The following is a 27,092-nucleotide window of genomic DNA, read 5'->3' as shown; positions in this document are numbered from 1 at the left end:
CTGCTGATTTCCATCACGCATACTTTTACACGCATAATTTTTACACGCATACTTTTACACGCATAAGCAAAGGATGAATATCATTCTTGAGTTTAAAAGTGCATTTGTGGAGCACGCTATTTCCCTTTTCCATAAGAAAGAGGAGGGGGGGGCATTATTCCAGCATCTGATCAGACAAAGTCAAGCTGCTAAGACCCTCCCCATAGCTGCAAGCTGGCCTCACATCTTGTCACCCTCATGAGGCCCCAACTCAGGAGCACCTGATTTTCCCCGGAGGAATGTTTTAGAGATTCTTGTCATTTGCAACATTTGCCTAAAATTTTCTTCTTACTTAGCCCCAGAACAAATATCCGTAAATGTTGTTGTTCCCTAATTATTTAGGACTGGCGGGATGAGAGGACTACACTGGAGACAATTATGAATATTTTCATTTCTCCCCGGGAGAATATGAAAAACTTGATCATGCATGTGCCAGAAAGGCTTTAAAATTAATTTTTCTCTTTTAACTTTGATCAAAATACTGAAGTCAGGGCTTCCCTGGTGGCGCGGTGGTTGAGAGTCCGCCTGCCGATGCAGGGGACACAAGTTTGTGCCCCGGTCCGGGAAGATCCCACATGCCGCAGAGCGGCTGGGCCCGTGAGCCATGGCCGCTGAGCCTGCGCATCCGGAGCCTGTGCTCCGCAATGGGAGAGGCCACAACAGTGAGAGGCCCGCGTACCGCAAAAAAAAAAAAAAAAAAAAATACTGAAGTCAGGCACCTATTACTGAGGTTTTGGAGAAGTTTCATATCATGACATTTAAAAGGGATTTTGGATCCCATTATTATTCTTACACTGGGGAAGAAAAGTTTTATTGGTTACATATCCATTTACAAAATTTAACCAAATCAGACTTCATTTCCCCTGCCAAGTTTTAAAAAACTTACACTGTTTAAAAAAGGGGAGGGCAGGGACTACTATAAAAATGTACTAACACTAAGGATCTAATTAATGCGTGGTGATTGGTAAGTTCACGGGTGAAATGCTCACGCTTATGACTTGAGGTGAAATGGGGTTTAACACACAGGCCACGGTCTTTAACAACTTCTTTTCACCCAGACCTGAGTAAAATAAAGAAGGAAGACTGAGATAGAAGTCAAAGTTCCAGGGTAAGACGAAAGATTTGAACTTTGCTATAACCAAATTTCCTTTCTTCCATATCTAATAAAATGGGGGGAGGGGGGAGTAAAAGCCAGATAAAAAGTTCACCATCCACCAAGAAAAGAAGCAAAGCTTTACATAAGCAACCTTGAAAACACTGACCTTAAGAATAAAAAGGAGGGCTCCAGCGCTGGGTGGAGAGTGGCTCCAGATCCCCCGGGGAGGGGGGCTGCTCAGGAAGGGGCAGCATGGCCTTTGTGCCCTGTCCCCTGACGGTTTAGGAGGTTCCCAAATGAGCAGCCGCCAGGGCTCTCTGCAGGCAAAGTGCCTGTGATACCCAGACTGCAAGGAGGGGCCCCCGCAGGGAGTGACAGTATAACACAACCCCCTCCCAGCCCCTGCGGAGGCAGGGGACCTGGCGCAGGGCATCCAGCAAATTCCTACAGAGTGCAAGCGCCCTGTGTGTCAGAGCAGCTCACCTCTGTCTGGAGGAGATGCCCTCAGAGGACAAAGGGACTCACGTTACACTGCGATTCTCAGAGAAAGTAACATCCAGCCTCAGCCTTCAGTGCCCGGCGCTTCCCTGCAGGGGGCCGGGGGTGTGACGGAGGTCTGGGAAATGGGAACTCGGGCAGACTGGGCCATCCCTCTGGGCCAGGGATGTCTCCTCTAGCCTGTGTCCTGCCACAGGAAACCAGATGGCAGGGGGCTCCCCACACCCCATACCTGACCCAGGACGAGTGGCCAGCCTATGTGAACTGCCTGAGCAGTGCGTGTATCAAGACGGCGCCAATCTCAGCAAAGGGGAGGAAAAAGCTAAAGAGATGGTAAGACTATTATGCAAAGATAGGGCAAAGGGAAAAAAACAGGGAGGGATCGCGGGAGTTCCCCGGTGGCCTAGTGGTTAGGACTCTGGGCTTTCACTGCCACGGCCCGGGGTTCAATCCCAGGTCGGAGAAATGAAATCCTGAAAGCCATGCAGCACAGCCAAAATCAAAGGGGAGGCGGGTTGCAAGGGAGCCTGCAAAACCCAAAGAGCCAATGGAGGAGAAAACAAAACTCAAAAAGCAGAAGGGAATCCCTTCTGATCACTTCCCTCCCTAATGCCACTTATAAACAGGCATTTAACAAGACAAGAACTCCAGGGAGAAGAAACCGAAACGATGAGGGAAGAAATGGAAACCTCTAGAACTGAGGACCAAACCAACATTTTGGAACGGACGAATACAATGTGAAAAAGTAAGGGAGAGAAGAAACACCGCTCAAAGCTGAAATTCTGACATGGAGGAATGGCTTGAAATAAACTCCGTCATGATGAAAAAGACGGAAGTTAATTGACAGGAAGACAAATGAAACTAACAAAAGGATAAATGGCACCTCTGACAGCAAATCCCCAACAAAAGAGCTCAAAGGCTATTCAGAGATAAAATACAGAGGCATTTTCTTGAAATGCAAGAAGATATGAACCTGCAGATCAAAACAGCACATGATCTTCCAAGAGAAAAAGACAGACTCTCAACGTCACTTTAAGGATGGAGCAAAACCAACGCCCTGGTGAAAAGCTGCCATGCCAGCCAAGATGGGGCTCTCATCCCACAGCAGGGCTCAAGGTGCACCCCCAGGAGCACTCTCCAGAGCCACTTCAGGGGGTTGGAAAATGGCCAATGTAATAAGCATTTTTTACATATGTACAACTGGTGTTGAAACGGCTGTCACAATGACAACCAACCTGCACTGGCAAGTATGTTACACGCTAACCCAGAGACCAAGATGGTGGCTCTGGCTGCAATCGGGTAACCTGGGCAGAGGCAGAACCCACCTGCTGGGATACTGGGAAAGTCGCAGCCTCGCCCTGGCCTTTTAAAAAAATCTCATCCTGCATTTGTTTGCACCTGAAACTCATGAAGATTGCACAAGCAAGCAACCTGCTTTGGGACATGTCCCACCTTCCGTGAGGGACAAGCCGGGCACACGTGCGGTGACAGTTTTTTTCTGTGATGCAAGTAATTTAAGCAACGACAAGGAAATAGTTAACCAGCTGGCTCTTGGCGATGTCACGGTGCACTCAGTGCTGACCATGGTCCGGGGGGCTCCTACCTGAACAATTCTATGGAATGAGAGTCACTGCCTTCATTGATTCAACCCGGAATTTCAAGAGTGCTACTATTCCTCAACACTTCTGGATGTATTTAGAGGAAGAGTACCTTGAAATGGCGATAAGGTGAAATACGTATATATACATTTTTATATATATATATATATATATATATATATATATATATATTTACGTGTCACCTGTGTAGCTCAGGTTTTCTTGACATCAAGTAAATAAAATCAAAAATTAATTGGATGAAAAGGCAGATATAAAACTGAAACAGGAGCCCCTTAAGCCCTATCCTGTGTTCATAAAATAGCTTTATTGCTGTCTCTGATAAGCAATGAGTCAGAAATTTATGAACCAGAACTTCTACAAGTTTTATTAACAGAACACCCTGATGCATCAGAGATCTACTCAAAACATTTGGTAAAAATGGTGCTGCTGCTCTAAAAAGAAACTGGAAAATTAATGTTTGGGGAAGTGGTTTGTTGCCCAATAGTTAAATTCAATTTCCTTACATCTTTACTTCCAAGAACTTTAAGAAAAAGGTAAATTAGCAGCTTAACACATGAAACCCATTAAGAGTTCTCTCTTCCAAGTGCTATCTTCTCACGACTAAAATAAACACAGAAACCCGGGGAAGGTGTAGGCTGGCTGACCTGGACCAATCTCCAATCATCAACATCCAGGGACAGGCCCAATTCCACTTTCATAAAGTTTTATTAGCTTTTCCCCTGCAAAAAAAAAAAAAACACTAAAATGGCTGTAAGATAGGATTAACCCAACAAAATGTTCTCTGTTATCACAGCGGCAGAACCTCAGGTACTGCAAAGAATAAAACATGCCCTGCGATACCAGCACCCCCAGCAGGCAGGCAGGTCCTGGTCCTCCTTCTTGTGAAGATGTCCACGGGCTCTGTGGTGGACAGGGGACGCTCTCTGGAAAGGGAAGCCTGGACTTTGCTGTCCTCAGCTCACACTGCTGGCACCTGGGCCCGCAGCCTGTTCCCTTGGGCTCCAAGCCCCAGGCCCATTCAGGCTGCCCTGGCTCCACACACTCAGACTTCCCTGCAAAGCTGTCTTTGGAAGTTAGGACCCACCCTGCCCCCCACCCCCAAAGTTCACATACTGTCCTCCACTGAACTCAGTACTTTCCCCAATAACTCAGCAGCTGTTCCAAGGGACAGGCAGCCTGCAGGGGCCGGCACGGCCCAGCACACAGGAGACCTGGTGACCCGAGGTCCCGCTGAGGCCCCTGAATGTGGATGCTGAGCCATCAGGTGGGCTGTGGCCCTTTCAGGACAGCAGAGTGTGTGTATCCAGGCAGGGGGAGTGCAGTGCAGAGGAACGGGCTCGAAGCCACCCTCCAAGGGTCTGCCTCTGAGCTGGGCGACCCTGTGTGGCTTCAGTAGCGGCTGGTGCCTCAGCTCCCTTGTGTGAAAGCTCAACAGACACCACCACCTAACTCTGTAGCCACAGCGAAGGTGAGAGGGAGCTGATCTGCGTCAGCTGTCAGGCTCCCGGAACACCACCTGTGTCCCCTGAACACCAACTAAGCTCTGCTATGTTACACTGGCGACTTTGTCTGGGGACTTGCACATTGAGGGAGAGTCTCAACATGAAATTCAAGGACAAGGAAGAACCAAGACCACAGTAAGCAGAGAATGAAAGAAAGGTGTCTCACGCTCAAATTCCCATATGAAAACCAGGATTCTCCTTAACACTCTGTCACAATTCCAGGTACTCTGGGAGATCCACGGTAATAATTATGTTTCCCAAGTCTGAAGAGCTCACAAGATACCAAGTTCTGGGTGGTACTACTCATACCGCCCCAGAGGGAAGATTCTGTGAGCTGCAGTAACCGTCTCAATATTTATCCAAGTGTACGGTGTGTCTCTAATCTCAGACGGGGACTTCCATGCAAGCGATAGAGGAACACAGGGGAATGTATCTGATTTACACTCCACCTGTGACACAGTTTGGCTTTTATTAGTATTTGGCAAGGGCTCTCCCCCTGTGTTCGCCGCTCCCCATTTCTCTGTTAGCTCCCTACACTGGGGCAATAAAACCTTGGTCTTCAGAAGCACCACTCAGCAAGCATTTAGCAAAGCCCGTTATGGGCCAATAATAAGCACAGTGCTGGTGAACAGAGTGAACAGGACGGAATCTCTGACTGTCAAGGGCAGCGGGAGGAAACGGGAACTGACCAGGAGAGCCAGCTGGGTGGGGTATGGGAGGGGACGGGCACCAGGAACAGACACAGCCTGTGCCCCCTGGAACCCACTGGGAACTCACCGAGCGGATGGGGTGGGGGGGGCATGGTTTTCAGTCAGCCCCCTGAAGGAGGAAATAGCCACATAATGATGGGCCCCGCCCTACAAAATCTAATATACAGGCACACCTCGGAGCTACTGTGGGTTCAGTTCCAGACCACCACAATAAACTGGGTATCACAATAAAACGAGTCACGGGAATGTTGGGGGTTCCCGGTGCACGTAAGTTATGTCTATACTATACTGTAGTAGTCTATTAAGCAGCATTATGTCTAAAAAACAACATACATACCTTAATTTCAAGACACTGCTAAAAAATGCTGACCATCACCTGAGCCTTTATCAAGTCATAACCCTTCTGCTGGTAGAGAGTTTGAAATATTTCAAGAATTATCCAAATGTGACACAGAGACGTGAAGTGAGCAAGTGCTGTTGGGAAAAATGGCGCCGAGAGACTCACTAGATACGGGGTTGCCACAAACCTTCCATTTGTTTAAAAAAAAAAAAAAAAAAAAAAAACTACAATATCTGGGAAGTGCCAATAAAATGAGGTATGCCTGTGTGACCAAAGAAGCAAGCTGTTTGCTGGAAATGTTCCAATACCCACTGTGGTGGCTGTACGTGAACATTCCAGCATCTAGTACTGTCTCTGAAATAGTCTGGTGGTAAGTGGAATATTAGTTGTGCACATACTTGTTCCCCTGGGGGAAAATGTACTTAAGGTTATTTGTTTGTTTTATTTTTAGTATTCTGCACATTTATTTTAAGCATAAAAAGGGATGAATGGGCTTCCCTGGTGGCGCAGTGCTTGAGAGTCCGCCTGCCGATGCAGGAGACGCGGGTTCGTGCCCCGTTTCGGGAAGATCCCACATGCCGCGGAGCGGCTGGGCCCGTGAGCCATGGCCACTGAGCCTGCGCGTCCGGAGCCTGTGCTCCGCAAATGGGAGAGGCCACAACAGTGAGAGGCCCGCATAACGCAAGAAAAAAAAAAAAAAAAAAAAGGGATGAATTACAAAAAGTACTGCAGATTCAGGAGAAAAGAGCCCAGCTGCTCACCTGGTGCCTTTAAATGAGGCCAAATCCCACCAGCCATGGCCTGGGACGAGTCCAGGGGCAGTAGCTTCAGAAAAGTGGGTGTGGAGGTGAGCTGGCCAGCACCCAACAGCACCTTGGTGGGTTGCTCAGTTACCAGCACCCAGGCAGATGGTCTCTTAGTCCCTCAGATTTTACTGCTCTCAACTAGCGTTTCCCATGTGAAAATAACTTTTATTTTAAAAAACTGTCGTGTCAACTTTTGTTTCTGAAAATGCAATTCTAGAATTGGACATGTAAAAGTACTGGCTTTAGAACTGTCTGCTCACACACAATTCTCTGAATATAAATCAGGTGCTTGTTTCAAGAAACTAAAACAGGATGGTGGTTGTGAGATTAGACCCTATGGAGAAACCCAGAAATCCTCTGCATTTTAATACCTGATATGTTGACACTGCAGAGCAGGGTCACAAACCACCACGGCGAAGGGCCACCAGACAGTGGCCTTGGGGGCCTTGTTTCGGGGTCAGCGGGGAGGGGTTGTTTTTGTTTATTTATTTTTACAGATCTTTAAAAATGCAACATTCCGTCTCAGCTCACGAGCAGCAACAGTACAGGGAGGGGGTGATGGCTGTGGGAGAGCTGTCTCCCCTCTGATATTTCTTCTGGGGACACGTCACTTTTTTTAAAAAATTTATTTAATTTTTATTTTTGGCTGTGTTGGGTCTTCGTTGCTGCGCGCGGGCTTTCTCTAGTTGCAGCGAGCGGGGGCTACTCTTCGTTGCGGTGCGTGGGCTTCTCATTGCGGTGGCTTCTCTTGTTGCAGAGTACGGGCTCTAGGCGCGCGGGCTTCAGTAGTTGTGGCTCGCGGGCTCTGAGCGCAGGCTCAGTAGCTGTGGCACACGGGCTTCAGTAGTTGTGGTTCGCGGGCCCTAGAGCACAGGCTCAGTAGTTGTGGCGCACAGGCTTAGTTGATCCGCAGCACGTGGGATCTTCCCGGACCAGGGCTCAAAGCCGTGTCCCCCGCATTTGCAGGCGGATTCTCAACCACTGCGCCCCCAGGGAAGTTGGGGACACATCACTTATTGTCTGGACTGTCCTCTTCCGTTTCCGGGGGTGGGGGGAGCGGTGGAGGCTCACTCTCTGTAACTGTCTCATTCCCATGGAAACAGTGTCAGGACCTTAACAGCAGGATTCCAGGGGGCTCTGTCTCCAGGTCACTGTGCCCATCCCTAGAGGGTGATCTGATCTGTGAGAAGGCCAGCACCCTGTGAGCTGGACGCCACCAAGACCTGGAGCAACACCATCCAGGGCTGGCAGGAGACAGACTGCCCTGGGGTGGGGTGTGAGTGTGTGTGTGTGTGTGTGTGTGTGTGTGTGTGAGAGAGAGAGAGAGAGAGAGAGAGAGAGAGAGAGAGAGTGTGTGTGTGTGTGTGTGTGTGTGTGTGTCTGTCTGTCTGTCTCCGTCTCAGGCACATTCGGAACCTGCCCAGCCCAGGAAGACCCTGCATCTGCATCTTGGAACACACTTAGCTTGCACCTGTACTGCCAGGCTCCTGCCCGAATCGCAAGGCGGGCCAGGGCACATCCTATAGCCAGTATTTCGTGGGACTAATAAGCTGCCGCCCTTCCTGATGGGGCAGCAGAGGGTCCAGTGGTAAGTGGTCCCCGCGGCTCATTCCCACCGTTCCGTGTTAGCTCCAAGGTCCAGAGGTTGTCTGGAGACTCCTCCCATCTGCCCTGCTCTGTCCCTCTCCAAAGCTAGCACCTGTGTAATGACTGCTGGGAGCCCAGGGGTCCGGCCCCCAACTCCCTTCAGAATCCTTCTACGCACGAGGGCAATGGGAGATGCACACGCTGGCAGCCTGGTCCACCTGGAGATCACGTGGTCACACCCCGTGTAACTGACAGTCCCTGTACACAACCTCCCTCTTGGTTCAGCCTCACCTGCTCCCCTCTGCTGCATGGAAGGGGTCGAGGACACACTGCCACCTGGTTTCTGTCACCAAGCCCCACCCCCTCCACACTTTCAACATGCTTGTCCCACCCAAGTGGCCCTCAAAGAACAATGCTGCTCTCTTCTTTTGTTTGTGGTGTTGCCATTTTGGAAAAGAAGCAAAACGGTAAGAAATGGGGCTCAGAAAAGGATGGCGTGCTGGCCACACATGCTGCCCCTTGGGCCACATGGACGGAACCGAGCAGCTCTCAGACGCAAGTCAGGGGGGACCATCTGCTACACTCAGAACTCTTCCTGAGCCAAGATCCTGCCTCACAATCCCTCCCAACACAGGACATCCAGGAAGCCACTACGATGGGTAAAAGACTACGCTGTGAGTTGCATGTGGTTTCCACTTCTGGCCTGGGTCAATCATCAAAGAATTGATTCAGTCAAACCATTTCAGTCATGTCGAACTGTCACCTTTTGTAGATAATCGGCAGCTGTACGTGGCGTGCACGCAGGTGCGTGCGCGTGTACGCACATGGGGGCCTGTCCCAGCCCCTCAGGTCTTGTGCCCACGATGCCCCTGCTCTCAGGCCGGGGGTCCCTGAATCCCGTATGAGGAGGTGACGTGGAGGGGAGAGTCTGCAGGCACCTTCATCACACTACACACCCTCCTCGTGTAATTCTTGTTTTTGGCACTTGGCCTGTTTTTGCTACTGGTATTTTACCTCCTGCTGCCTTATCTCCACGTCCTGGCCCTGGGAGTTGACCATGGCCCCAGGGAAAGTCTGCCCTTAGAGTTCTAACATCCAGCAAGCGTCAGTGACCTCCCAGCGTCATCCTTCAAGAGGTACGTCTTCACACGGCAATCCCGTCTCGCACCAGCCGTGACCGGAAGGTGGGCTCCATGCTGGCACATCCATACCCGTGCTCCTCTGGAACGTTAAGCCTGTCCCCCTGACCCACTGCCCCGCATCTGACGGTGATGCCTGCCCCCCTTTCTTTCTCCTCTGCCCGCCCCGAGGCTGGCCTCAGCCGGCATTTCTTCCTTTCTGTACAAACTTGCACAGAGAACCTCTCAACCTGTGGTCAGACTGCCTCGGTCAAGGACTGGTTATGAGTCTCAGATCTTGCCCTTCCCTGGGACCAATAAAATGGGGTGGGAGGGTGGGAGAGAAGTGAGCCTGCGAAAGGCAAGAGATTTGCGAAAGGAAACACAGAGGTGAGAGCAAACAGGACCCGGCCCTTCTGGTCTCCGGGGCACCCTGTTCCCACTGGGTAAACTGAGTGGATCAGGTCTGTTCATCAGGGAAGAGATCTGCATTACAAAGCCTCCCACTGGTTAAAACTTAGAGTCTGCGCCTCAAGCAATGCCATCCAGAGGTGTCTCTGAGTCTTCCCTCGGAGCTACTGAGAAAAAAACATGCAACTCTTCCTCCCATGGGATGTGAGTTTTGCAGACCATGCAGTCATGAGGCCACCAGAACTGCCTGCCGCCAAGTGGGGAGGCCCAAGCGATGGGAGAGGCAGGTTCCTCACCAGCTCACGTGGATCAGGTGATTAGGGGCTTTCTCAAGCTATACACCCATCCCCGGAGCTGCTCCAGGTACATAAGTGAATGAATTCCCCCTTTCTACTGAAGCTCAGTGAAGCTGGTCATCTCTCCCTTGCAACCAAGTGATTCTACACTACGACAATGAACATGAACCAGATCAGAGCAGGCAGCTGCCTGGGTGAATGATGGACTGGTCGGCAGCCACTTGGTTCCCTGGATCCAGAGCCGCTGTCAGCAAGACGACAAAGTCAGGGCCCAAGGTCATGGGCAGATGTAGCAACGGACCAAGGAGAAAACACCAGGTGGCAATTCAGCTTTGACAGATCCAAGGACTATTTTCTAACCTGCAATTAAGTCATGCACTTAAAGGTCTAAAAAACCATCTTGGGACTTAAAATTTCTCTAGAAAAAATAATTTCTAATTTCAAAGGTGGAACTTCCTAGACCCCAGTCTCCTTTTTCCTATTAAAGAAATGGTTTTGTCCTGAGGTGTCTTAGGAAAGACACGGTTGTGTTCCCAGCAGGCACGCTACTGTTTTGGGGTCCCAGTCAATCAAATGACATGAAGGAGGATGTGTGGGCTACCCTGGGAGCCCAGGGACACTTCCCGGCAGAAGCCAGCATGCAAAGCTGCTCAGCTGACCAGGTGTAAATCACCGCCGTGAACTACAGTTATTCATCCAGAAGCTTCTTGTCCCCTCTGGAACACACACACTGGCCACAGGTGCCATGCCCAGCTCTCAGCAGGCCCTCAGTTTCCCGGTGAATTAATTATAACAATACGGGAAAATGTGTTCTGAGTCCCAAACAAGCAACTCAAAAATACATTTTGTCCTGCCAATTTTGTCAATGCCAAAAAAATAATCTCCTTATTCTGATTTTACAGCTCTCTTTTTCTTGTTTAAAACGACATAGAACACCCTTCTCTCTAATTATTTCTTTGAAGTTCTAGTGATTATTTTAGTATCCTTCGCCTATTTTAAAGGCACTATCACCTGATCCTCAGTATGGCTTACGTGTGAGGGGACAGAGTGAGCAGACGGTTACACAGATCCGGACAATGACAAGAATCAGTGATATTCCTATAGTTAGAGACTGAGTTAGCATCTCAAATAATTAAAGAAGATGGCCGAACTGATTTCTGCTTTATCTATGAAGCCAACCTACCAGTGGGCTCTTAATTTTAAGGCTTCAGATAATCCTCATTAAAACCTTGTCATGTACTTATAATCACTTGGTTGCGAGTAAGATGGTAAAGTTATGTTGAAACATTTAACTGGCTAGATTTCAAAACTACTCGAATTTTATTAGTGTTTACATATTTTGTTCATTGGAACACTAAACAGCACCCAAGAACGTGTTTAGAAATAAGCCTAACATCTGCTGAGCAGTGGTAGCTCACAAAAATGTTTTTTAAGTTTATTTGATTTGGAAAGGGTTTCTGGAGCTGACAGTTTAAATGCATTTCACATGTCCCAGAAAATAAGGCTGGTGTTTACCACATGGCTTGTTTCTAAGGAACTAAGTAAACATTCATTTTTAAAAAATGACTTCAGATACCCATGCTCCTGAGAAGGCTTTTACTGCCCTGACGATAGACACATCTGTTGGGAAACAATTCCAGGCAGAGTCCTCAAGGGAAGTGGCAAGATTAACAGAGGGACGTCCAGCCACAGTGACCTGATGGCCAGCAGCCCCTGCTCCCGGAGGAAGTGACCACTAGAACTGCAGCCGGTGTGTGACGTCCCGGCTAGGCACGGGCAGGGCACAGTGGTAACCCCAGGGCCAGTCACCCTCGGGGGGCACCCTCGGATTGGAAACACCGGAGAGAAGGCTAAGATGGGGCTGTCTCATCCATCACAGCGGCCACCGTGCTCTGAGGCCACGTCCAACCAGAGAAGCTCGTGACCCTGCACCGCAGCCCAGACAGAGTCCCCACCGCCCGGGTGCAAGAAAGACCTCACAGAACTCAGCCCCATCCTAGAAGCCCTGTGGGGATGGTGGGCCAGTTTAAATTCCATCCTTCTTTCTAGTTTCCAAATGGCCCGATTAGCTCCCAGGCATCTCGTACAGTGCTCTACTGTCATGACCTGAGCTGTGCTTAAAGCTGTTAGAATAACCGCGCTGGTGAGGACAGACAGTGCCTCAGGCATATTCGAGCCAGGCCTGAGCTGGTCGAGGACCAGGACGCCTGGGGCACGAGCAGCGGGGATCATGACCTCGCGCCTGGTGGACACGAAGTCCTGAAGCCACACCTGCGAGAACAGCCCAGGAGGCAGGGCTGCCCACCTGAAGCAGAAGATGCAGGAGCGAAGGGGCAGGACCCTTATTTACGAGGTACACATCCCTGAGCCCTCTTTCCGTGCCAGGGCCTAACGCAGTCTTCTGCACACTTACACTCATATTCAGTCCCTACAAGGACTGGGAAGCAGGGAGGAGTAAGCTGAAATTCAGGAGGATGGGTAACTCACCCAAGGCCACAACGACAGTAAATGGCTACGACAGGCTGGGAACCCGGGCTTCAACCACAGGCAAGTGCGGGCCTGACACGCGGGTGAGAGGCGGTGCCGTCGCAGCCCTCGTGCTGGCATGTCCCCCATTACCGGGCTCGTGGCCGGAACCTGCTGGCTGCCGGCCTAGATTCGGGGCTGCCATGGCCTCGGAGCTTTTTTACCCAAAAATGTGAACTGGTGAAGAGCCTACAGGAAGCTGGAGGCTTCCTTCATTCACTGAAGGAACGAACCTCTGATGGATTCAGCTCCTGAGGACCTGGGAACGACAGGGTCAGCCGCCCCCAAGTCACACCAGGCCGAGGCCCTGCTCCGCAGCAGGTGGCGAACCCACCTGTGTCACACCTGGATAAGGGCTTACTCCAGATTCCAACGAAGGGGAGCTCTCAGACAGCGCGACATCATCCTGGCACTTTCCACCCATTTGGTGGCCCTAAGTCCTTGAAAAATTAGCCAAGAGCAGTTAACGTTATCATCACAGGAAGGTCGGTCTCTGGACATCCTTAAAGTTGTTTCCACCAACCTTAACACCAGCTACTCAGTCTGCTGGGCGCTTTAGTGCGTCTTAGAGCTAGAGGCCCCTTCCCCTCGTCCACCGCCATGAGAGCCGCTGCTGGGCAGCAGCCTTTCTGGGCCCCAGGTCCCCTGCGTGGCCCACAGTGGGAGGCACAAGGGGAGGGGCACACAGAGGGAGATGCGGCGGGACAAGGTCTCAGCAAGGGATCAGCTCTGCAGCTCAGAGCTCCCGGGGACACCACCGTGTCCCAGTCTGCAAGGGAAAGTGTCCCAGGTGGCCCACGTTTCCATCAAATTCCTACATAATACTGAGCAGCCTTGGTTTTCTTTCCTTTTCTTTCTTATTTTGAAGGAAGAGAGCGAAAAACTGCAGCAGGCCCGTGGAGTCTGTGGCGGGGAAGGCAGGGTGCACAGCGGACATCAAGCGCATAAACACATGAGATGGAAACTCGAATTACATGCCCAGATCCTCATTCACTGTCCTAATTAGCAGCCACTAATAGGGCACTGAATGGCAGAGGAATAATTTCCACCTGATTCTTTCCATCAGAAGTGAGTGACAGCTGTGAAATTCCATCAGAGGTGTGAAGGTCACATGTACACTAACCTAATCTTTGTGACCTTCTAGGAGACCAGCCGTGCGCATGGCCAGTGAGGTCTGGGGCAGCTAATCGCCCTTCTTGCCACCAAGAAGTAACGGGGCAACGTCAACAGGTCTGAGTACAGCTTCTGTTTCAACACCAGGTGTGTGATACACACATACTATTACGGGTTAAATTCTGTCCCCTAAAAATGTGTTGCAGTTTGAGCCCCCAGTACCTGTGGGCCTAAATTCAGAGACGAGTGTCTTCATGAGATGAGGGAAACCTGGACACAGACACAGGGAGAAGGCCCCGTGACGACACGGCAGAGACGGGAATGATGCGTCTACAAGCCCAGGAACGCCAAGGGCTGCCAGTCACCAGGAACGTGGATTCTGCCGCATTCCCTCCAGAAGGAGCCAACCTGTCAGCAACCTGATCTCAGACTCCTGGCCTCCGGAGCCGTGAGAATACATCTCCATTGTTTCAAGCCACCCAGTGTGTGGTAATATGTCATGCAGCCCTAGGACTCGGATACACACATGTATCTCACGCACACGCACGATGAAAAGGGCATTTGCCTGCACAAGTACCCTTTACTCTTTGGATTATTTTCGTGGACTTACAGGCTCCCTACTGGGTTACCCACTTTTGCATTGTTAATCCACTAATGAAAAAAACACACATAGTATTTAAATCCATTCCCTCATTTCAGTTGTATCTTTAAAATAATCTAAATTGTATGAGTCAGCTGCCTTTGCCACAAGGATAAAGTACCAACCCAAATGTATGACACAATTAAAGCACAACAGGTGTCATCCTCTAAGAGGTGATGAAACCTGCACTCTGGCGAGGGTCGGGGGTCTGAAAACAGAAGGCCCTGACCACCTTCACCCTCCCAGCGATCTAACGATGCCCACCACAGGTCAGAGTAACACCAAAGGGTATTTACACATTAATTAAAGCAAAAGAAGAGCCTGTGCAGACAGGAGAAGGGCAGGGAAGCTCCTATGAGCTGTGCGCACAGACAGAGCCCCCAGGAGCACGCCTCCCACGTAAAGCCGCTGCGCTGGATGGGGCAGGCAGAGCCCCCAGGAGCGCGCCTCCCACGTAAAGCCGCTGCGCTGGATGGGGCAGGCAGAGCCACCAGGAGCGCGCCTCCCACGTAAAGCCGCTGCGCTGCATGGGGCAGGCAGAGCCCCCAGGAGCGCGCCTCCCGTGTAAAGCCGCTGCGCTGCATGGGGCAGGCAGTGGATTACTCCAGCCATTTTAAGAGGAAACGGGGATGAAGCTGCAGGTAATAATAACAGCAGGAAAACGGAGAGGAGAGGCCTCACCGCTCACCCAGAGGCCAAACCTCTCGGCCTGGCGACCGTGACACACACCTTCAGCTGTGTCCTAACCTGATCCTTTGCTACGAAAGCAGCTGCAGGTGATGCTGAGCTGTAATCGGCTTCATCAACCTCCCGCACACCCCAGAGAGGATTCCCTTTGCTCTGATGTTCTCCATAAACCTGGGTGATGACACAGAACACTGCAGCTCCAGAACATTCTCTGTGGAAAGCTTCTCAATGAAGCGAGCAAGGGTAATCGATGGATGTTAATGCATCCAGCAAGGACTGAAATCACTTTGCAGCCACAGGCTCTGTGATTGGGGGCAGGGACTTCTGTGTGCCAAGACGATGAGAAAGCAAGGCTTTTCTCATTCATTTCCTTTTGGACACGACAAATTATGGTTCCCTCCTGCTGCCACGTGGGACTCGCCCCAGTACGTGGACAGAACATGGGAAGCAAAGACATGCCCACCTGCCTGGTTCCAGGGTGGCTGGCCTCTGGGAAACAGGGAGTCGTGGGGACCAAAGGCTTCCAGGCACCAGGCGGCGCCTGCTCACAATTCTTCCAGGTCCCGGAGGACCTGACGCACGTCCCCTGGGGGGACCTCTCTACGCCCCTGGCAACGTCAAGGAACAATCCCCTGACCTCTCAAACGGTGAGAGGACAGGTGGCCAGGTGGCAGGGCCAGCTCCTGAAGGGCGCGAGCAAAGATCTCGGACAATCTTTCCCCTGACCCAGGAGCCCTTGGGCACAGACCCCACTGAGGGGTGAGATGTTTCCACTTTGCAGATGAAAGAAGGGACGTCCCGTTATCGAACTCGAGAATGCATCCAGCCTGTAAAATAATGTATTCTGAAAATCGTAGGATACCATGAAATTCCCGGAGTAAAATGTGTTACCTGGAAAGTCGAAGAAGCAGGGCTGTTACAGATCACATTCAGGTCTCCCCACTGGGTACAGTTTTTACTTTTGACTTTTGATGTGCGAACGTTCAAAAGAAAGGCTTTTGTGTTCGTCGAAATATAAGGGCTCGCTACAAAGGAATCACAGTCAGGGCCAAGTGCGATGGCACAAACTGAACGCCCAAAGGGAAATGGCAAAAGCCACAATAAGGACAAAACAGCACCACGCGGGGAAGGGGAAGGTGGCCACAGGCGGGAGAACCGGGGACCCGCACCAACCACGCCAGACGTCGAACGGAGCGCAGGAGAATCCAGCTCGTGGCAGTAAAACCAGGGCCCAGACCACGAAACCTCCAGGGACCCCCGAACAAGGGGTCCCCTCAACTGAAATCCTGAGCATTCCAGGGGCACACAGGCAGATTTACTTGAGGAGGTGATCCTCTCACTTGCAGTCCAGCTAATTAGTCCATCAGCAGCTGGTGTCATCAATCTACACAATTGCTAGACCCGAGGAATAAGTAGAACCCCCAAGAAAAAGGCTCTAAAAAACTCTCGGGTATAATCAAAATGACTATGGCTAAAACCCACAGTCAGACACAAAGGCACAAATGCACAAGTACAACCCAGGTACGGATTCCAGGAAAGAAGACGGCCAACTTTCTCACCTCTCTAAAGCACGCCGATTTTCTAGCGTCTGTATCCATTTTTCAGTGTCTAGCTATGCTTTTCCTCATTGATTCCCACATTTGAGCCTTCACTTCTAATCTCCCTTAAACCATCATTTCAATACAGATAACGAAAAACATAGGCCTTTCCCTCATGTGACCACCACGAGACTTTTATGGTGGGATCGCAAAATGCTGCAAAGTCATGGCAGAGCCCCGAGCAACGACTGCCACAGAATTCCATCTGCCACGCTTTTCTGAACGGTTACACAGTATCCAGGACAAGAGTTAAATACTAGAACAGGTGTTACAGGGAACATGTGAAGCTACTCAGGACTACTGCTAAAAAGACATCTAAGGGACAAAGCAGGGTGAAATGTTTAACTTAAAAAAAAAAGGAAAGGATAAAATGAAACAAAATAGGATGATATACACAGAACAAGGAGGGAAGGGAAGACTACAGCACAGAGTTGTGTCTCTCCTTGCTCTTCAAACAAGACAAGCGCTGCCATGAAGAAAATGTATAGTTACCTGCGTCCATATCTGCAAAGAATGGAACAGCCAGTAAGAAAAAGAAGGAACCAGAAATTCAGTGTCTCAGAGTTGGATTTTAAAAGGTTACATGGAGAGAAAATATAATTTAGAAAACTGTGTGTGGACACTCTACCTGGATTTGGGGACACGGGAGCTAAGTGGTTGCCTAGCATTACTACCATCGTTTTATTTCAAGCAAAAAAACCAAAATATGGATATGTTAACTAAAGAAGTAAAAGCCTCATGGCAAAAGAAATAGCATCTTCTCATGCAAAGTGATTATTAAATGTTTACAATACAATATAAGGGGGGAAACATACTCAAACACATGGTGGTGGGTCATCTGAAAGGCTCGGATCTATGACTAAGGAACGGTACACACAAATTAGGTATAAACTCAAGATCCAGATCAGAGAAACGTCCAAGCAGTAACAGTTAAAGGAGTGAGTGACACTGGATTCACATCTGAAGGGACAGAACTATTCGGTACGAAATACATTCAACAGCATTCATGGCTTGACTATCTGCTCCAAATGCCGAGATGGTTAGCGAAAAATACTACAGAAGCAGCAACATGCCTACGGATTTTTACTGCTTGGTTATGTCATTATTACTTTTCTTGACATGGGATACATCACAGTAACGATTTAGAATATGCTAACAAAAAATTTAGAAAACTAAACTCTCTAGAGGTGGAGACTGTGTGACACGCAGCATACCTTCGGGAGACTCCTCCTGGACGTACGTGCCGGTCAGATAGCGATGCACCAGGGCCGACTTGCCACTGGCTAAATTACCCACAATGCCCTGAAACACAGAAATGGGCAGTCACTAAGGAGTAGTCAGTGTATCATGCTATTCAGAAACCTGCAAATAGAGAGGTTAAAGTTTAGGACAGCAATCCTGAACACCACCACCACCAAGCATCAGCGGGATGGCCGAAAATGGGCTAGTTAGATCCTTCTGCTGGAGAAGACGGGATTCCAACACCTTCAATTAACCTCTCACGCTTTATCAGCCTCTACAGCCTGAAGAATCAACATGGTTAGAACACACACTGAATCCCATGAGTGCTGGTTACATCGGGAAGGTGTACAGTGAGTCAGCCCACCAACACGTATTGTGGACCCTCGAAACACTCGACAAGGTACGAGGTTAAATGGGGCGCAGTGGCAGTACTGGGCCACAAGGGGATTAGGAGGACGTTCCGGTGCATTCCATCACAACTCTGGGGCAGGATTTGCAGCCGGGTGAGACTAGCTGAAAAAGAGCCACACCAGAAAAGCACAGTGCCGGGGAGGGACCGGAGGGGAGAAAACTGGACCAAGGCGGGGAGAGGAGAGCCGGCCTGCATCTCTGGACACGGGGTCCACCCCGCAGGACAGAGCAGGGACCCACGGTCAAGGCGACAAAGGTGTTCGTGCTGGATGGAAACCAGGTCAGCACGACATGAGGGCCACCGTACCAGCAAGCAGGAACTCACAGTCACCGGCAGGCAAGGCTGGCTTCACCTTGCCTTCTTGAGAGAAAGCTCCCGTGTTAACACAGCTGACACACCTGGACTCAGGCGGCTGTCAGGAGGCCCTCCCTCTGCTCGGGATCTCACGCCCCCTCTACCTTCTGCGCAAAGACGCTCCTGCATTTTAATCTCTTCCTCCCCGGCTAGAACGTTCCCCTCTGCATTTAAGCATGATCCAGTCAATTGTCTCTTGAGGAAAAGCAGGACGAGAGACCTGCCCTGGACACAGGTCCCCCGCCTACGAAGAGCCTGCCTCTCTCTCGCCCACTCTCTGACCCTACCCACCCCCAGCCTGCTGTTTTGACCCTATGGCTACAAGGACACTGCTCGAGGTCACCGAGGACTTCTGTTTCTAAACCCCCTGGCCCTCCCCTTGCTGCATCGCCGGAAGCTGTAAAGGAGATTCTCTCTCTTCCAACTTCCCGCTCTGGGCTTCCCCTTCAAATTATCCCCAGCCCACGCCGGCTCCTTCCCTAGACCCCTCCCAGATTCCCTAGATCCTGGATTCTAAGTAGCGCCCCCCCCTCCAACCAAGGGAGCCAGGCTACATCCCACCTACTCCCAGTAACCTATGGAGACCCACTCTCATTCTCCAGCCCCACCCCCTCTCCAGGTAAACCCATACACACCTACACTGGTACTGAAACCTCAGCATGTCCAGACCCTACTGTTCTCTCCCCAATCGGCTCATCATCCTGTGATCACATCACCACCCAGACTCCCAAGCCAGACACCTGGACGCCGTCTCCAATTCCCACCCCGCCCAGATGTGCTTTTGAGGGTCTACACACACACACACACACACACACACACACACACACACCCCACCACGGGGCAGGCTGTGCGTCCGTCCACTGGATCCTAGGAGAGCCTCTACCTTATCTCCCTGCCTGGGAGCTCCCCCTCTTCGCCCAGAGAATACCAGAGATTCTTTAAAACTGACATGGCAAAGATGCGACTCCCTCATTTCACAACTCTCGGGAAGCCTCCCACTGCCTGCAGGCCAGAGTCCAAGTATTTCATGAACAGACAACAAAGCGTCTCCCTCGAAATCCTCATGATCAATTCTGCTGTAGGCACCCAGGTCCGGCAGGGACCACATGAACATATCACTCACCTGGGCACCCCTCCCTTCACCCGAAGAGAGTTTTGGGTGGCTTCCCTGCTTCTCTACACACCCAGAACACTTTACACTGACTGCTGACGCTCTTGACGCCACCCCCCAGTACGCTCAGGTCCCCGAAGACCAAGAACTATGTCTCTGATGCTGGCAAGGACACCTCTCTGAAGGCCTACACTCAGCACTGTCTCCGGCCCCAGTAAAGTGCCGGTAAACATGGGATGGTTGGATGGATGGATGGAATGGGGGGTGGGGGATGTGCTTGGTTGGCTGGATAAACGGGTGACGGTGCCACTAATGAGAAGAACAAACATAAAAGCGAACGAATTTACCACGAGATTGTGGAAAGTAAGTTAAAACCTGATCTAAAACCCTGAACCATCCTGTCCCTCCCACCATCATGGTCCTTTCGTCCTCAGCTTCCCACTCCCTGCTTCGTCCTCGATATGCCAGTGACCAAACACCATCCTAACAGGCCTTGCAGACTCCAGACGCCTAGATCGTTCCACATCAATCGCTGCCCAAAATAATACTCCTACTCGTGGGTCAGCAATCAGTTCAGATGTCACCTCCTCTGAGAAGCCTTCCTAATGCCACAGCCTCAACCAGTGCCTCTCCCCAAAGCTCCCTTAGTGCCCTCCTCCTAACGCTACCTTGCCACTTACCTCTTTGTTTCCCCAACATCGGTATGTGGGTCTGACTCTCTCCAGTGCCGACAAGGGACTGGGTCTCGTTTGTGTCTGGTTCTCTACCCCCCAGCATTGCCCACGGCGGACTCCTAGCAACACTGGGTGAATGAATGAATGAATGAATGACACTAACGCCAGTGAGTAGAAACGAGATGCTTTATTACTACAGCTCCAAGCCCCAGACTATGTGGATGGATCCTAAATAAAGTTGTTTCCCTTCCTGATTTGACTGATGTTTTCCCTTTGCTTTGGGCCTCTGTAATCTGAGAATTTCTACCTATTAATTATTCTTTTGCTCAAGGGTACCTGCTGTTTGTCAGCTTCACGCTGAGAAAATCCGAAACAGTATGCCGCAGAATTGAATTTTTAATTAAGATTAGGCTTTTTCTTTCCCGAGGAGGAAAATGTTCAAAATCACTGTTCAGTCTGTGCTTTCTGTGTGTGGCAATATTCCCTCCTTCTTACATGTCAATGATTTGCTAAGAATTTTTTACTCACCCCTTACAGGGATCAAATCATTCAATCCCGGGGGTGAGGGGGGAAGGTGTTTTATTTGGATGGAATGGCCATCTCATACACCTTCTTATGTTTGCACACCGTGGCCATTATTTAAATTTGAAACACTGGCAGAAACTAACAGCCAGCTGTGAGGAGGAAATAAAGTAAGGGATGAAAATGCTCTTTAAGCTGTAAAGCTGCACTGGGATCCATGAACTGCTACTGGATACAAACTAGAGAGAACGGAATCAGGCCAGTCTGGGTCTACAGGCCCGGGGAGAAGCAAGGTAACATGGGAAAAGGTGTCCTGAAAATTACAGAACTGTGTATTTTGGTGGCGACACGTCATCACACGGGCCCGGCACCCTCTGGGCAGGGCTGTGAACAGTCACATCACACGAGGTTTCTTTCTAAACTGAGTTCTCTACTGTCCCACACTTCACCACTTGCCAGCTTATACACGTGGTTTGCTGAAAATAAAATCGAGGCTTTTGGTAAAAATCCCAGTTGAGAATTCAATGAAAACGCGCAAATAGGATATGGCAGGTTGCTGACAGACGCCCACCTCTACAGGCCAGGGATCTATGGAGTGGTTTCCTTTCCGCCCAGAGGTAAGTGGCCAGCACGTGCTGCCTGGCACACGTCTGCAGGGACCCGAGTGTGGACCCAAAGTAACTGGCCCCCGTCACACAACCTCAGGAAGCATATAGCACGGCACTGCCACTCTTGAAAAGAACGCAAACATTGGGGAATTCCCTGGAGGTCCAGTGGTTAGGACTCCTTGCTTTCACTGCCGAGGGGCCGGGTTCAATCCCTGGTCAGGGAACTAAGATCCCACAAGCCATGTGGTGGGCCCCCCCCCCCAAAAAAAGGAAAGCAAACATTGACATTTTCTCTCTGACAGATTCCAGATGGTTTATGGCCCAACATTACATAAAGAGTCCATTTGAGGCTTGCTATTATGTCACTGAATTGCATTTCTGAAAGAGTCAGGGGTTCCGAGGGTGCTGACCGAAGGGACCACCTGTCCCGGGTACTGTACCCAGGCAGGACACAATCGCAGCCCTGTGGATACACAGAGGCTGCCCCGAACAAAGGAGCATTTCTGTAGACGCTGGGAACGCCTTAGCACAGAAGGGATCTGCTGAGGAGGCCAAGCTGCCCGCTGCACCCCCCAGCAGGAGGATGCCCGGCCCAGAGCGAAGCTGGCCGTCCTGCTGGCGTCTGGGCCGTCCCCACACGGGTTGGGGGCAGGGCGCCTCCCCCAGAAGAACTGCAGAATCCCCCCCATTTACTTCTCTGTGAGATGGGGTCCACCCCTTCTGTGAATTCAAGCCAACTTGATGAGAGTTCTGTTTTAGGATCATAAATCCACACCACCGGTTAACACAAGCACCCCTACACCTCCGAGCATGGATTCCAGAAAACTCATGCTTTTGAAATACCAGCAGAGAACAGGTTTTGGTAGGAGGCGTCCTCAGTCACGGGCTGCTGTGCAGGCTCTGGTAGAACCCTCACCACCTTTAACTCCCCAAACTGGGTCTAAACCATGGGCCTTGACACCCTTCAACTTTAAACTTCAGCTCCTCCCTTGCACTGGCCACACTTCGGATGCTCTACAGCCGCACGGGGCCCATGGGTGCCACCTTGAAGACAGAGAACATTTCCACGTTGCAGAAAGTTCTACCGGCAGAGCTGATGCGGAAGCACAAACTCCAGGTTCAGATACCGGCTCCGCGTCTCACTAACCAGGGCTTCCCTGGGCACACTCTTAACATGTGAGGCTCCGCCTCCGATGCCCGGGGAGCGGGGACAACAGCACGACCGGCTCAGGACTAAAGGTGGCGGCTCCATACAGGAGGTAACCCACATCCCGCACAGAGTAAGTGTCATCACCAGAACACTGTTCCCCTTGCTTTACTCCGACGGCAGGACCCCAACCTTTGGCTGGCTCAAGAGGCCGCCTCTGAAACTGGGAAACCTCCCTGGAAACCTCCAAGCAGCATCCCTGGCCACACGGCCGCGATCGCTGACATCGCTTCCTGACCGCGTGTCCCGCGGGATTCACTCTGTTCCGGGGACGGCGTCACAGAGCACAGGGGACAGCGTCACAGAGCACAGGGGACAGAGCGGCACTGTCCCAGGGCTGGGCTTGCGGAACCCGCGCTTCTGGAACGGCCCCGGAGCCGTGGGCCCCTTTGCCTCCCCCCAAGGAAGGAGCCACCGAGAAAGGTCAGACCTGGTGGGAGGAAGGAGCGGGGACGAGAGGGCAGGGGGCCTGGCCTGGACACCTGGCAGTGGCAGCGGGGACACGCACCAGACGCCCTCGGGCCAGGGGGGATGTCAGGGGGCCTGCCCTCGAGCCCTCCCTTCAGGCCTTGAGTTTCAAAACCTCTTCTTCCCGGCGACACTGGAAGTCACAGACACTCTTGCTCTTGCTCCATCTCCGTGTCTCGGAGGGAGAGGCCAGAAGGGGCCTGTCCCCCCGCGCCGGGTCCACCCATGAAGCACCACAGGTGGCTGGGGCCCCGGGAAGGGCATCCGGGGGCCTCTGGGGTCACCGGGCAGACAGGCTGGAACTGCTAACAAACCCTGGGGCCTCAGATAAGAGGCACGTGGGGGGACAACATGCAGAGGCTGAGGGGCCAGGTGGGCCAAGCAGAGCAGGCCCAGGGCCTGGACAGGATGAGCTGACCTGCTGTCACCACGGTCAGTCTGTCACGTGAGAAGTTAAGATACACACACACACACACACACACACACACACACATATCCTCCAGACGCTGCGTATTTCATAACAATGTGATTATTTAACAGTTCTCTAGCTGCCCTTTCTTCCATCCCCAAGTGCGGGGGGGGCGGGTGAAGTGGGGGGAGGCTCAGAGGTGTGGCTGTAACGGATCCAAATCATTTTTTATTTAAGTCAATTTAAATAGTGTCACCGCAAGAGTGTACTTAAAGTTCATAATAAAAACAAAACTTTAAATTTTACGCTACTCCTTGGTAACAGAGAACACAGTCACATTTTCTCAGTGATGAATTATAATTACATCTTGATGACTCGCTACAGAGACTTTCCAAGACATTCTGCAAAGGACTAATAAGCTGTGTGCGTGTGTGCGCACGCGTGTGTGTGAGACAGAGTCTCTCTCTCACACACTCAGATATGAGAGACAGTGGTGGGTGGACCCAGCCCTGCACACAAGGCCACCTGCCTGGCCGTCTGTCATGACCGTCACGGGCGCCCTCGGGACTCCAGCCCTTACCTCAGCCTCACCTAGCCCCTCCCCAGGACACAGCAGAACACGGCCCACCTCTGGGCCCCAGGGAATGAGACCCCTCACGCCCATGGGGATGCGGGCTTGGGGCACTCACAGGTCACACCTCGCCTCTTCCTGAGCCCCCCTCCAAGCCCCACTCCTGCAGGTGAGGAATGACCACGCCCAAGGCCAGAGCAAACACTCACCACTTTGAGCTCCGGGACAGATCGACTTAATGTCCATTCCTGGCTGTTCACAAAGGCATCTGTAAAACAGGAGGGTGAAAGGAAGTGAGATGCTGCGACTTACCGAAGTGCAAGGTCAAGGTGCCAGTTTTCAATCGGGAAGGACACCGAAGACGGTCCAGCCCACCCCTAGCATCACTTCCACCCAGAGAAGCTGAAATGTGCCTGGTTCACACGGCTGTTCCGATTCCAATCCGTGTCCTGCCTCCTAAACCGTAACACACTCTCCAACAACTCCGAAGTCCTGCCCCAGCCCTGTACGCCCCACCCTGCCCAGGGGCGTTAAGACCCTTCCGATCCCGAATGTGGGCAAGTGTGAGGACGAAGGAAGCTCCTGGCTTTCCTGGAAATGACCCTGTAGCCAGTGAACTTTGGGCCTTTTGGGTTTTCACTAAAATACTCACCTGCCTGAAATCCCCCCAATAAAGTTATGGTAAGTGAGGGTTGGGAAATCCAAGTGTTTACAAATATGACACTTTATGGTTTAGAAGAAGACTTTCGAGCTAGAGTTTTGATCCTCAGAAACAAATTAGACACTGAAGATCCAGTCAGAACACCTTGGGATGTGTCAGAAAGTCAAGGGGGAGGACTTCCCTGGTGGCACAGTGGTTAAGAATCCGCCTGCCAATGCAGGGGACGCGGGTTCAAGCCCTGGTCCGGGAAGATCCCACATGCTGTGGAGCAACTAAGCCTGTGCGCCACAACTACCGAGCCTGCACTCTAGAGCCCATGAGCCACAACTACTGAGCCCACGTGCCACAACTACTGAGCCTGTGCTCTAGAGCCTGCGAGCCACAACTACTGAGCCCGTGTGCCACAACTACTGAGCCTGTGCTCTAGAGCCGCGAGCTACAACTACTGAAGCCCATGCACTTAGAACCCGTGCTCCGCAACAAGAGAAGCCACCGCAATGAGAAGCCTGCGCACCGCAACGAAGAGTAGCCCCTGCTTGCCGCAACTAGAGAAAGCCCACGCACAGCAAGGAAGACCCAACACAGCAAACAAACAAAGAAACAAATAAATAAATAAACAAACAAAGTTGTTAAAAAAAAAAAGAGAGAGCGCTGTTGCTGTGCTTGTAACAACCCAAGGCTGGTTACGTACATTTGGATACATCCACGTAATGAAGGCTAAGTTGCCAACAAAATGTTTAAAACCCCAACGTACCAAAGTGCAGCCATCCCAAAGCTATCGGTTGTGTGTGTGTGTGTGTGTGTGTGTGTGTGTGTGTGTGTGTGTGTAAAATACCCACACAAGCTTGTCCATGCTGAGAACACTTCTGGAAGGATAAAAAAAACTTCACAGTTGCTGATCTAGGGTTAGGGAACCTGGGGACAAGGTAATGAAGAGATTTTCTTTTCATTGTCACCTTTTGGTACCTTCCACATTTTCTACCATCTGGCATGAAAAAAAATTCAATAATATAGTTTTTAATAACCTTAACAGGAAAACAAAGAGAGTAAAGTGGGAATTAAAATGAGCTCCATTCACTAATGCACGGATGATATTTAAGCACATACCACCAAAGATTATGTTTATCACAAGTATTACATATTCATTATAAATTAAGCAGGGCTCCATTAAAGAAAGACGCGTATTATATACACTCTGCAACAATGTGTGTGGTGCCTTTTTACTTGCAAACATATCTTCCCTCGAATGGAATGTATTTCTTTGTGGCAACTAGCTTAATAAAATTAATGCCTGATCTTACCTAACCAGATTAATAAAATTAATGCTTGACTTAACCAGAAAAACACATCTTCAATTTTTAAAGATTTACTTTAAAAATGTTGATCGCCTCCATCATTGCCCGGTCAGGACTGAATGCTGACTCCCAAGAGGCTAAATGAAACATAACAAAGATGCGGCAGAAGACGTACACACCAGATACTCCTTCATGCTACTCCTCTATGGATCGGGACCTTTCTGTGGGCTGGACTCCCTAAGTGGGAGTTACAGGGATGACAGTGCAGCCCCTCTGGAAGAGTTCATCACGGGGTGAGCAGGGTGGGGACCATGGCGACCAGACCAGCCGGCTGCTCTATTTAAGTCCCACGGTGCAGCAACCCTTAAAGGATAAACACACATGCGTCGGGGGCGCACACCCAGCAGCCTGTGCGTGTGTGTGTGTGTGTATGGCAACGCGTGTATGGGAAAGCATGTGCACGTGCACATGTGTTCTCAGAGCAGCTAGAACCAAAAGTCACGGAAGATGTGTCTCATTTCAGAAGAGGCCATTCTGCGCTCCACTCCATTCCCCCAACTTGGAGTAGAATAATCTTAAGAAAACACATTCCCATGCGCTTTTGAAATGCTACTGGACTTGAATTTAGAATAAAACACACCCGGTGACTGCTGACTGATTGCTTTTAGCCTGTCGGGGACATTGAAGCCCCTTTAGCTGTCGTCACTGGGGGCCAGCATGCTGGGCGTCCTCTGTAATGACCCAATAGCGTTTAGGAAAAGAAGCTGGTTAATCATTTCTTATCATTAACATGGCTCCACTTCCGATTACATTTTAAATCATAACAGTGAAAAGAAATTCTCAAAAAACACCAAGATTAGGGAACCTGAAGTAACAGGGAACTTTTATCAGGAGTGAAAAACCCAAACTATTACTTCTCTAGAACAGAAATCTGAAGGCAGCTGGAGAAAGAAAGTGACCTCCCCCCCCCCC

At 50.7% G+C, this 27,092-nt stretch overlaps 1 protein-coding gene across 1 annotated transcript in view; it reads right to left on the bottom strand.

Moving 5' to 3' along the window:
- Window positions 1-27,092, bottom strand: part of AGAP1 (ArfGAP with GTPase domain, ankyrin repeat and PH domain 1) — a 580,109-nt gene that overhangs the window by 360,101 nt on the left and 192,916 nt on the right. Inside the window, exons 2-3 of the mRNA XM_007463919.1 lie at window positions 24,374-24,432; window positions 17,801-17,888 (exon numbers count right to left, since the gene is read on the bottom strand). Coding sequence (XP_007463981.1) covers window positions 17,801-17,888; window positions 24,374-24,432 — 147 coding nt within the window. The remainder of the gene's footprint in view (window positions 1-17,800; window positions 17,889-24,373; window positions 24,433-27,092) is intronic.

The sequence above is a fragment of the Lipotes vexillifer genome, unplaced genomic scaffold, assembly GCF_000442215.2.
Source record: "Lipotes vexillifer unplaced genomic scaffold, Lipotes_vexillifer_v1.1 scaffold1215, whole genome shotgun sequence".
NCBI lineage: Eukaryota > Metazoa > Chordata > Mammalia > Artiodactyla > Lipotidae > Lipotes > Lipotes vexillifer.
Note: the sequence above shows the minus strand (reverse complement) of the source record. Positions and strands in the feature narration are given on the sequence as shown.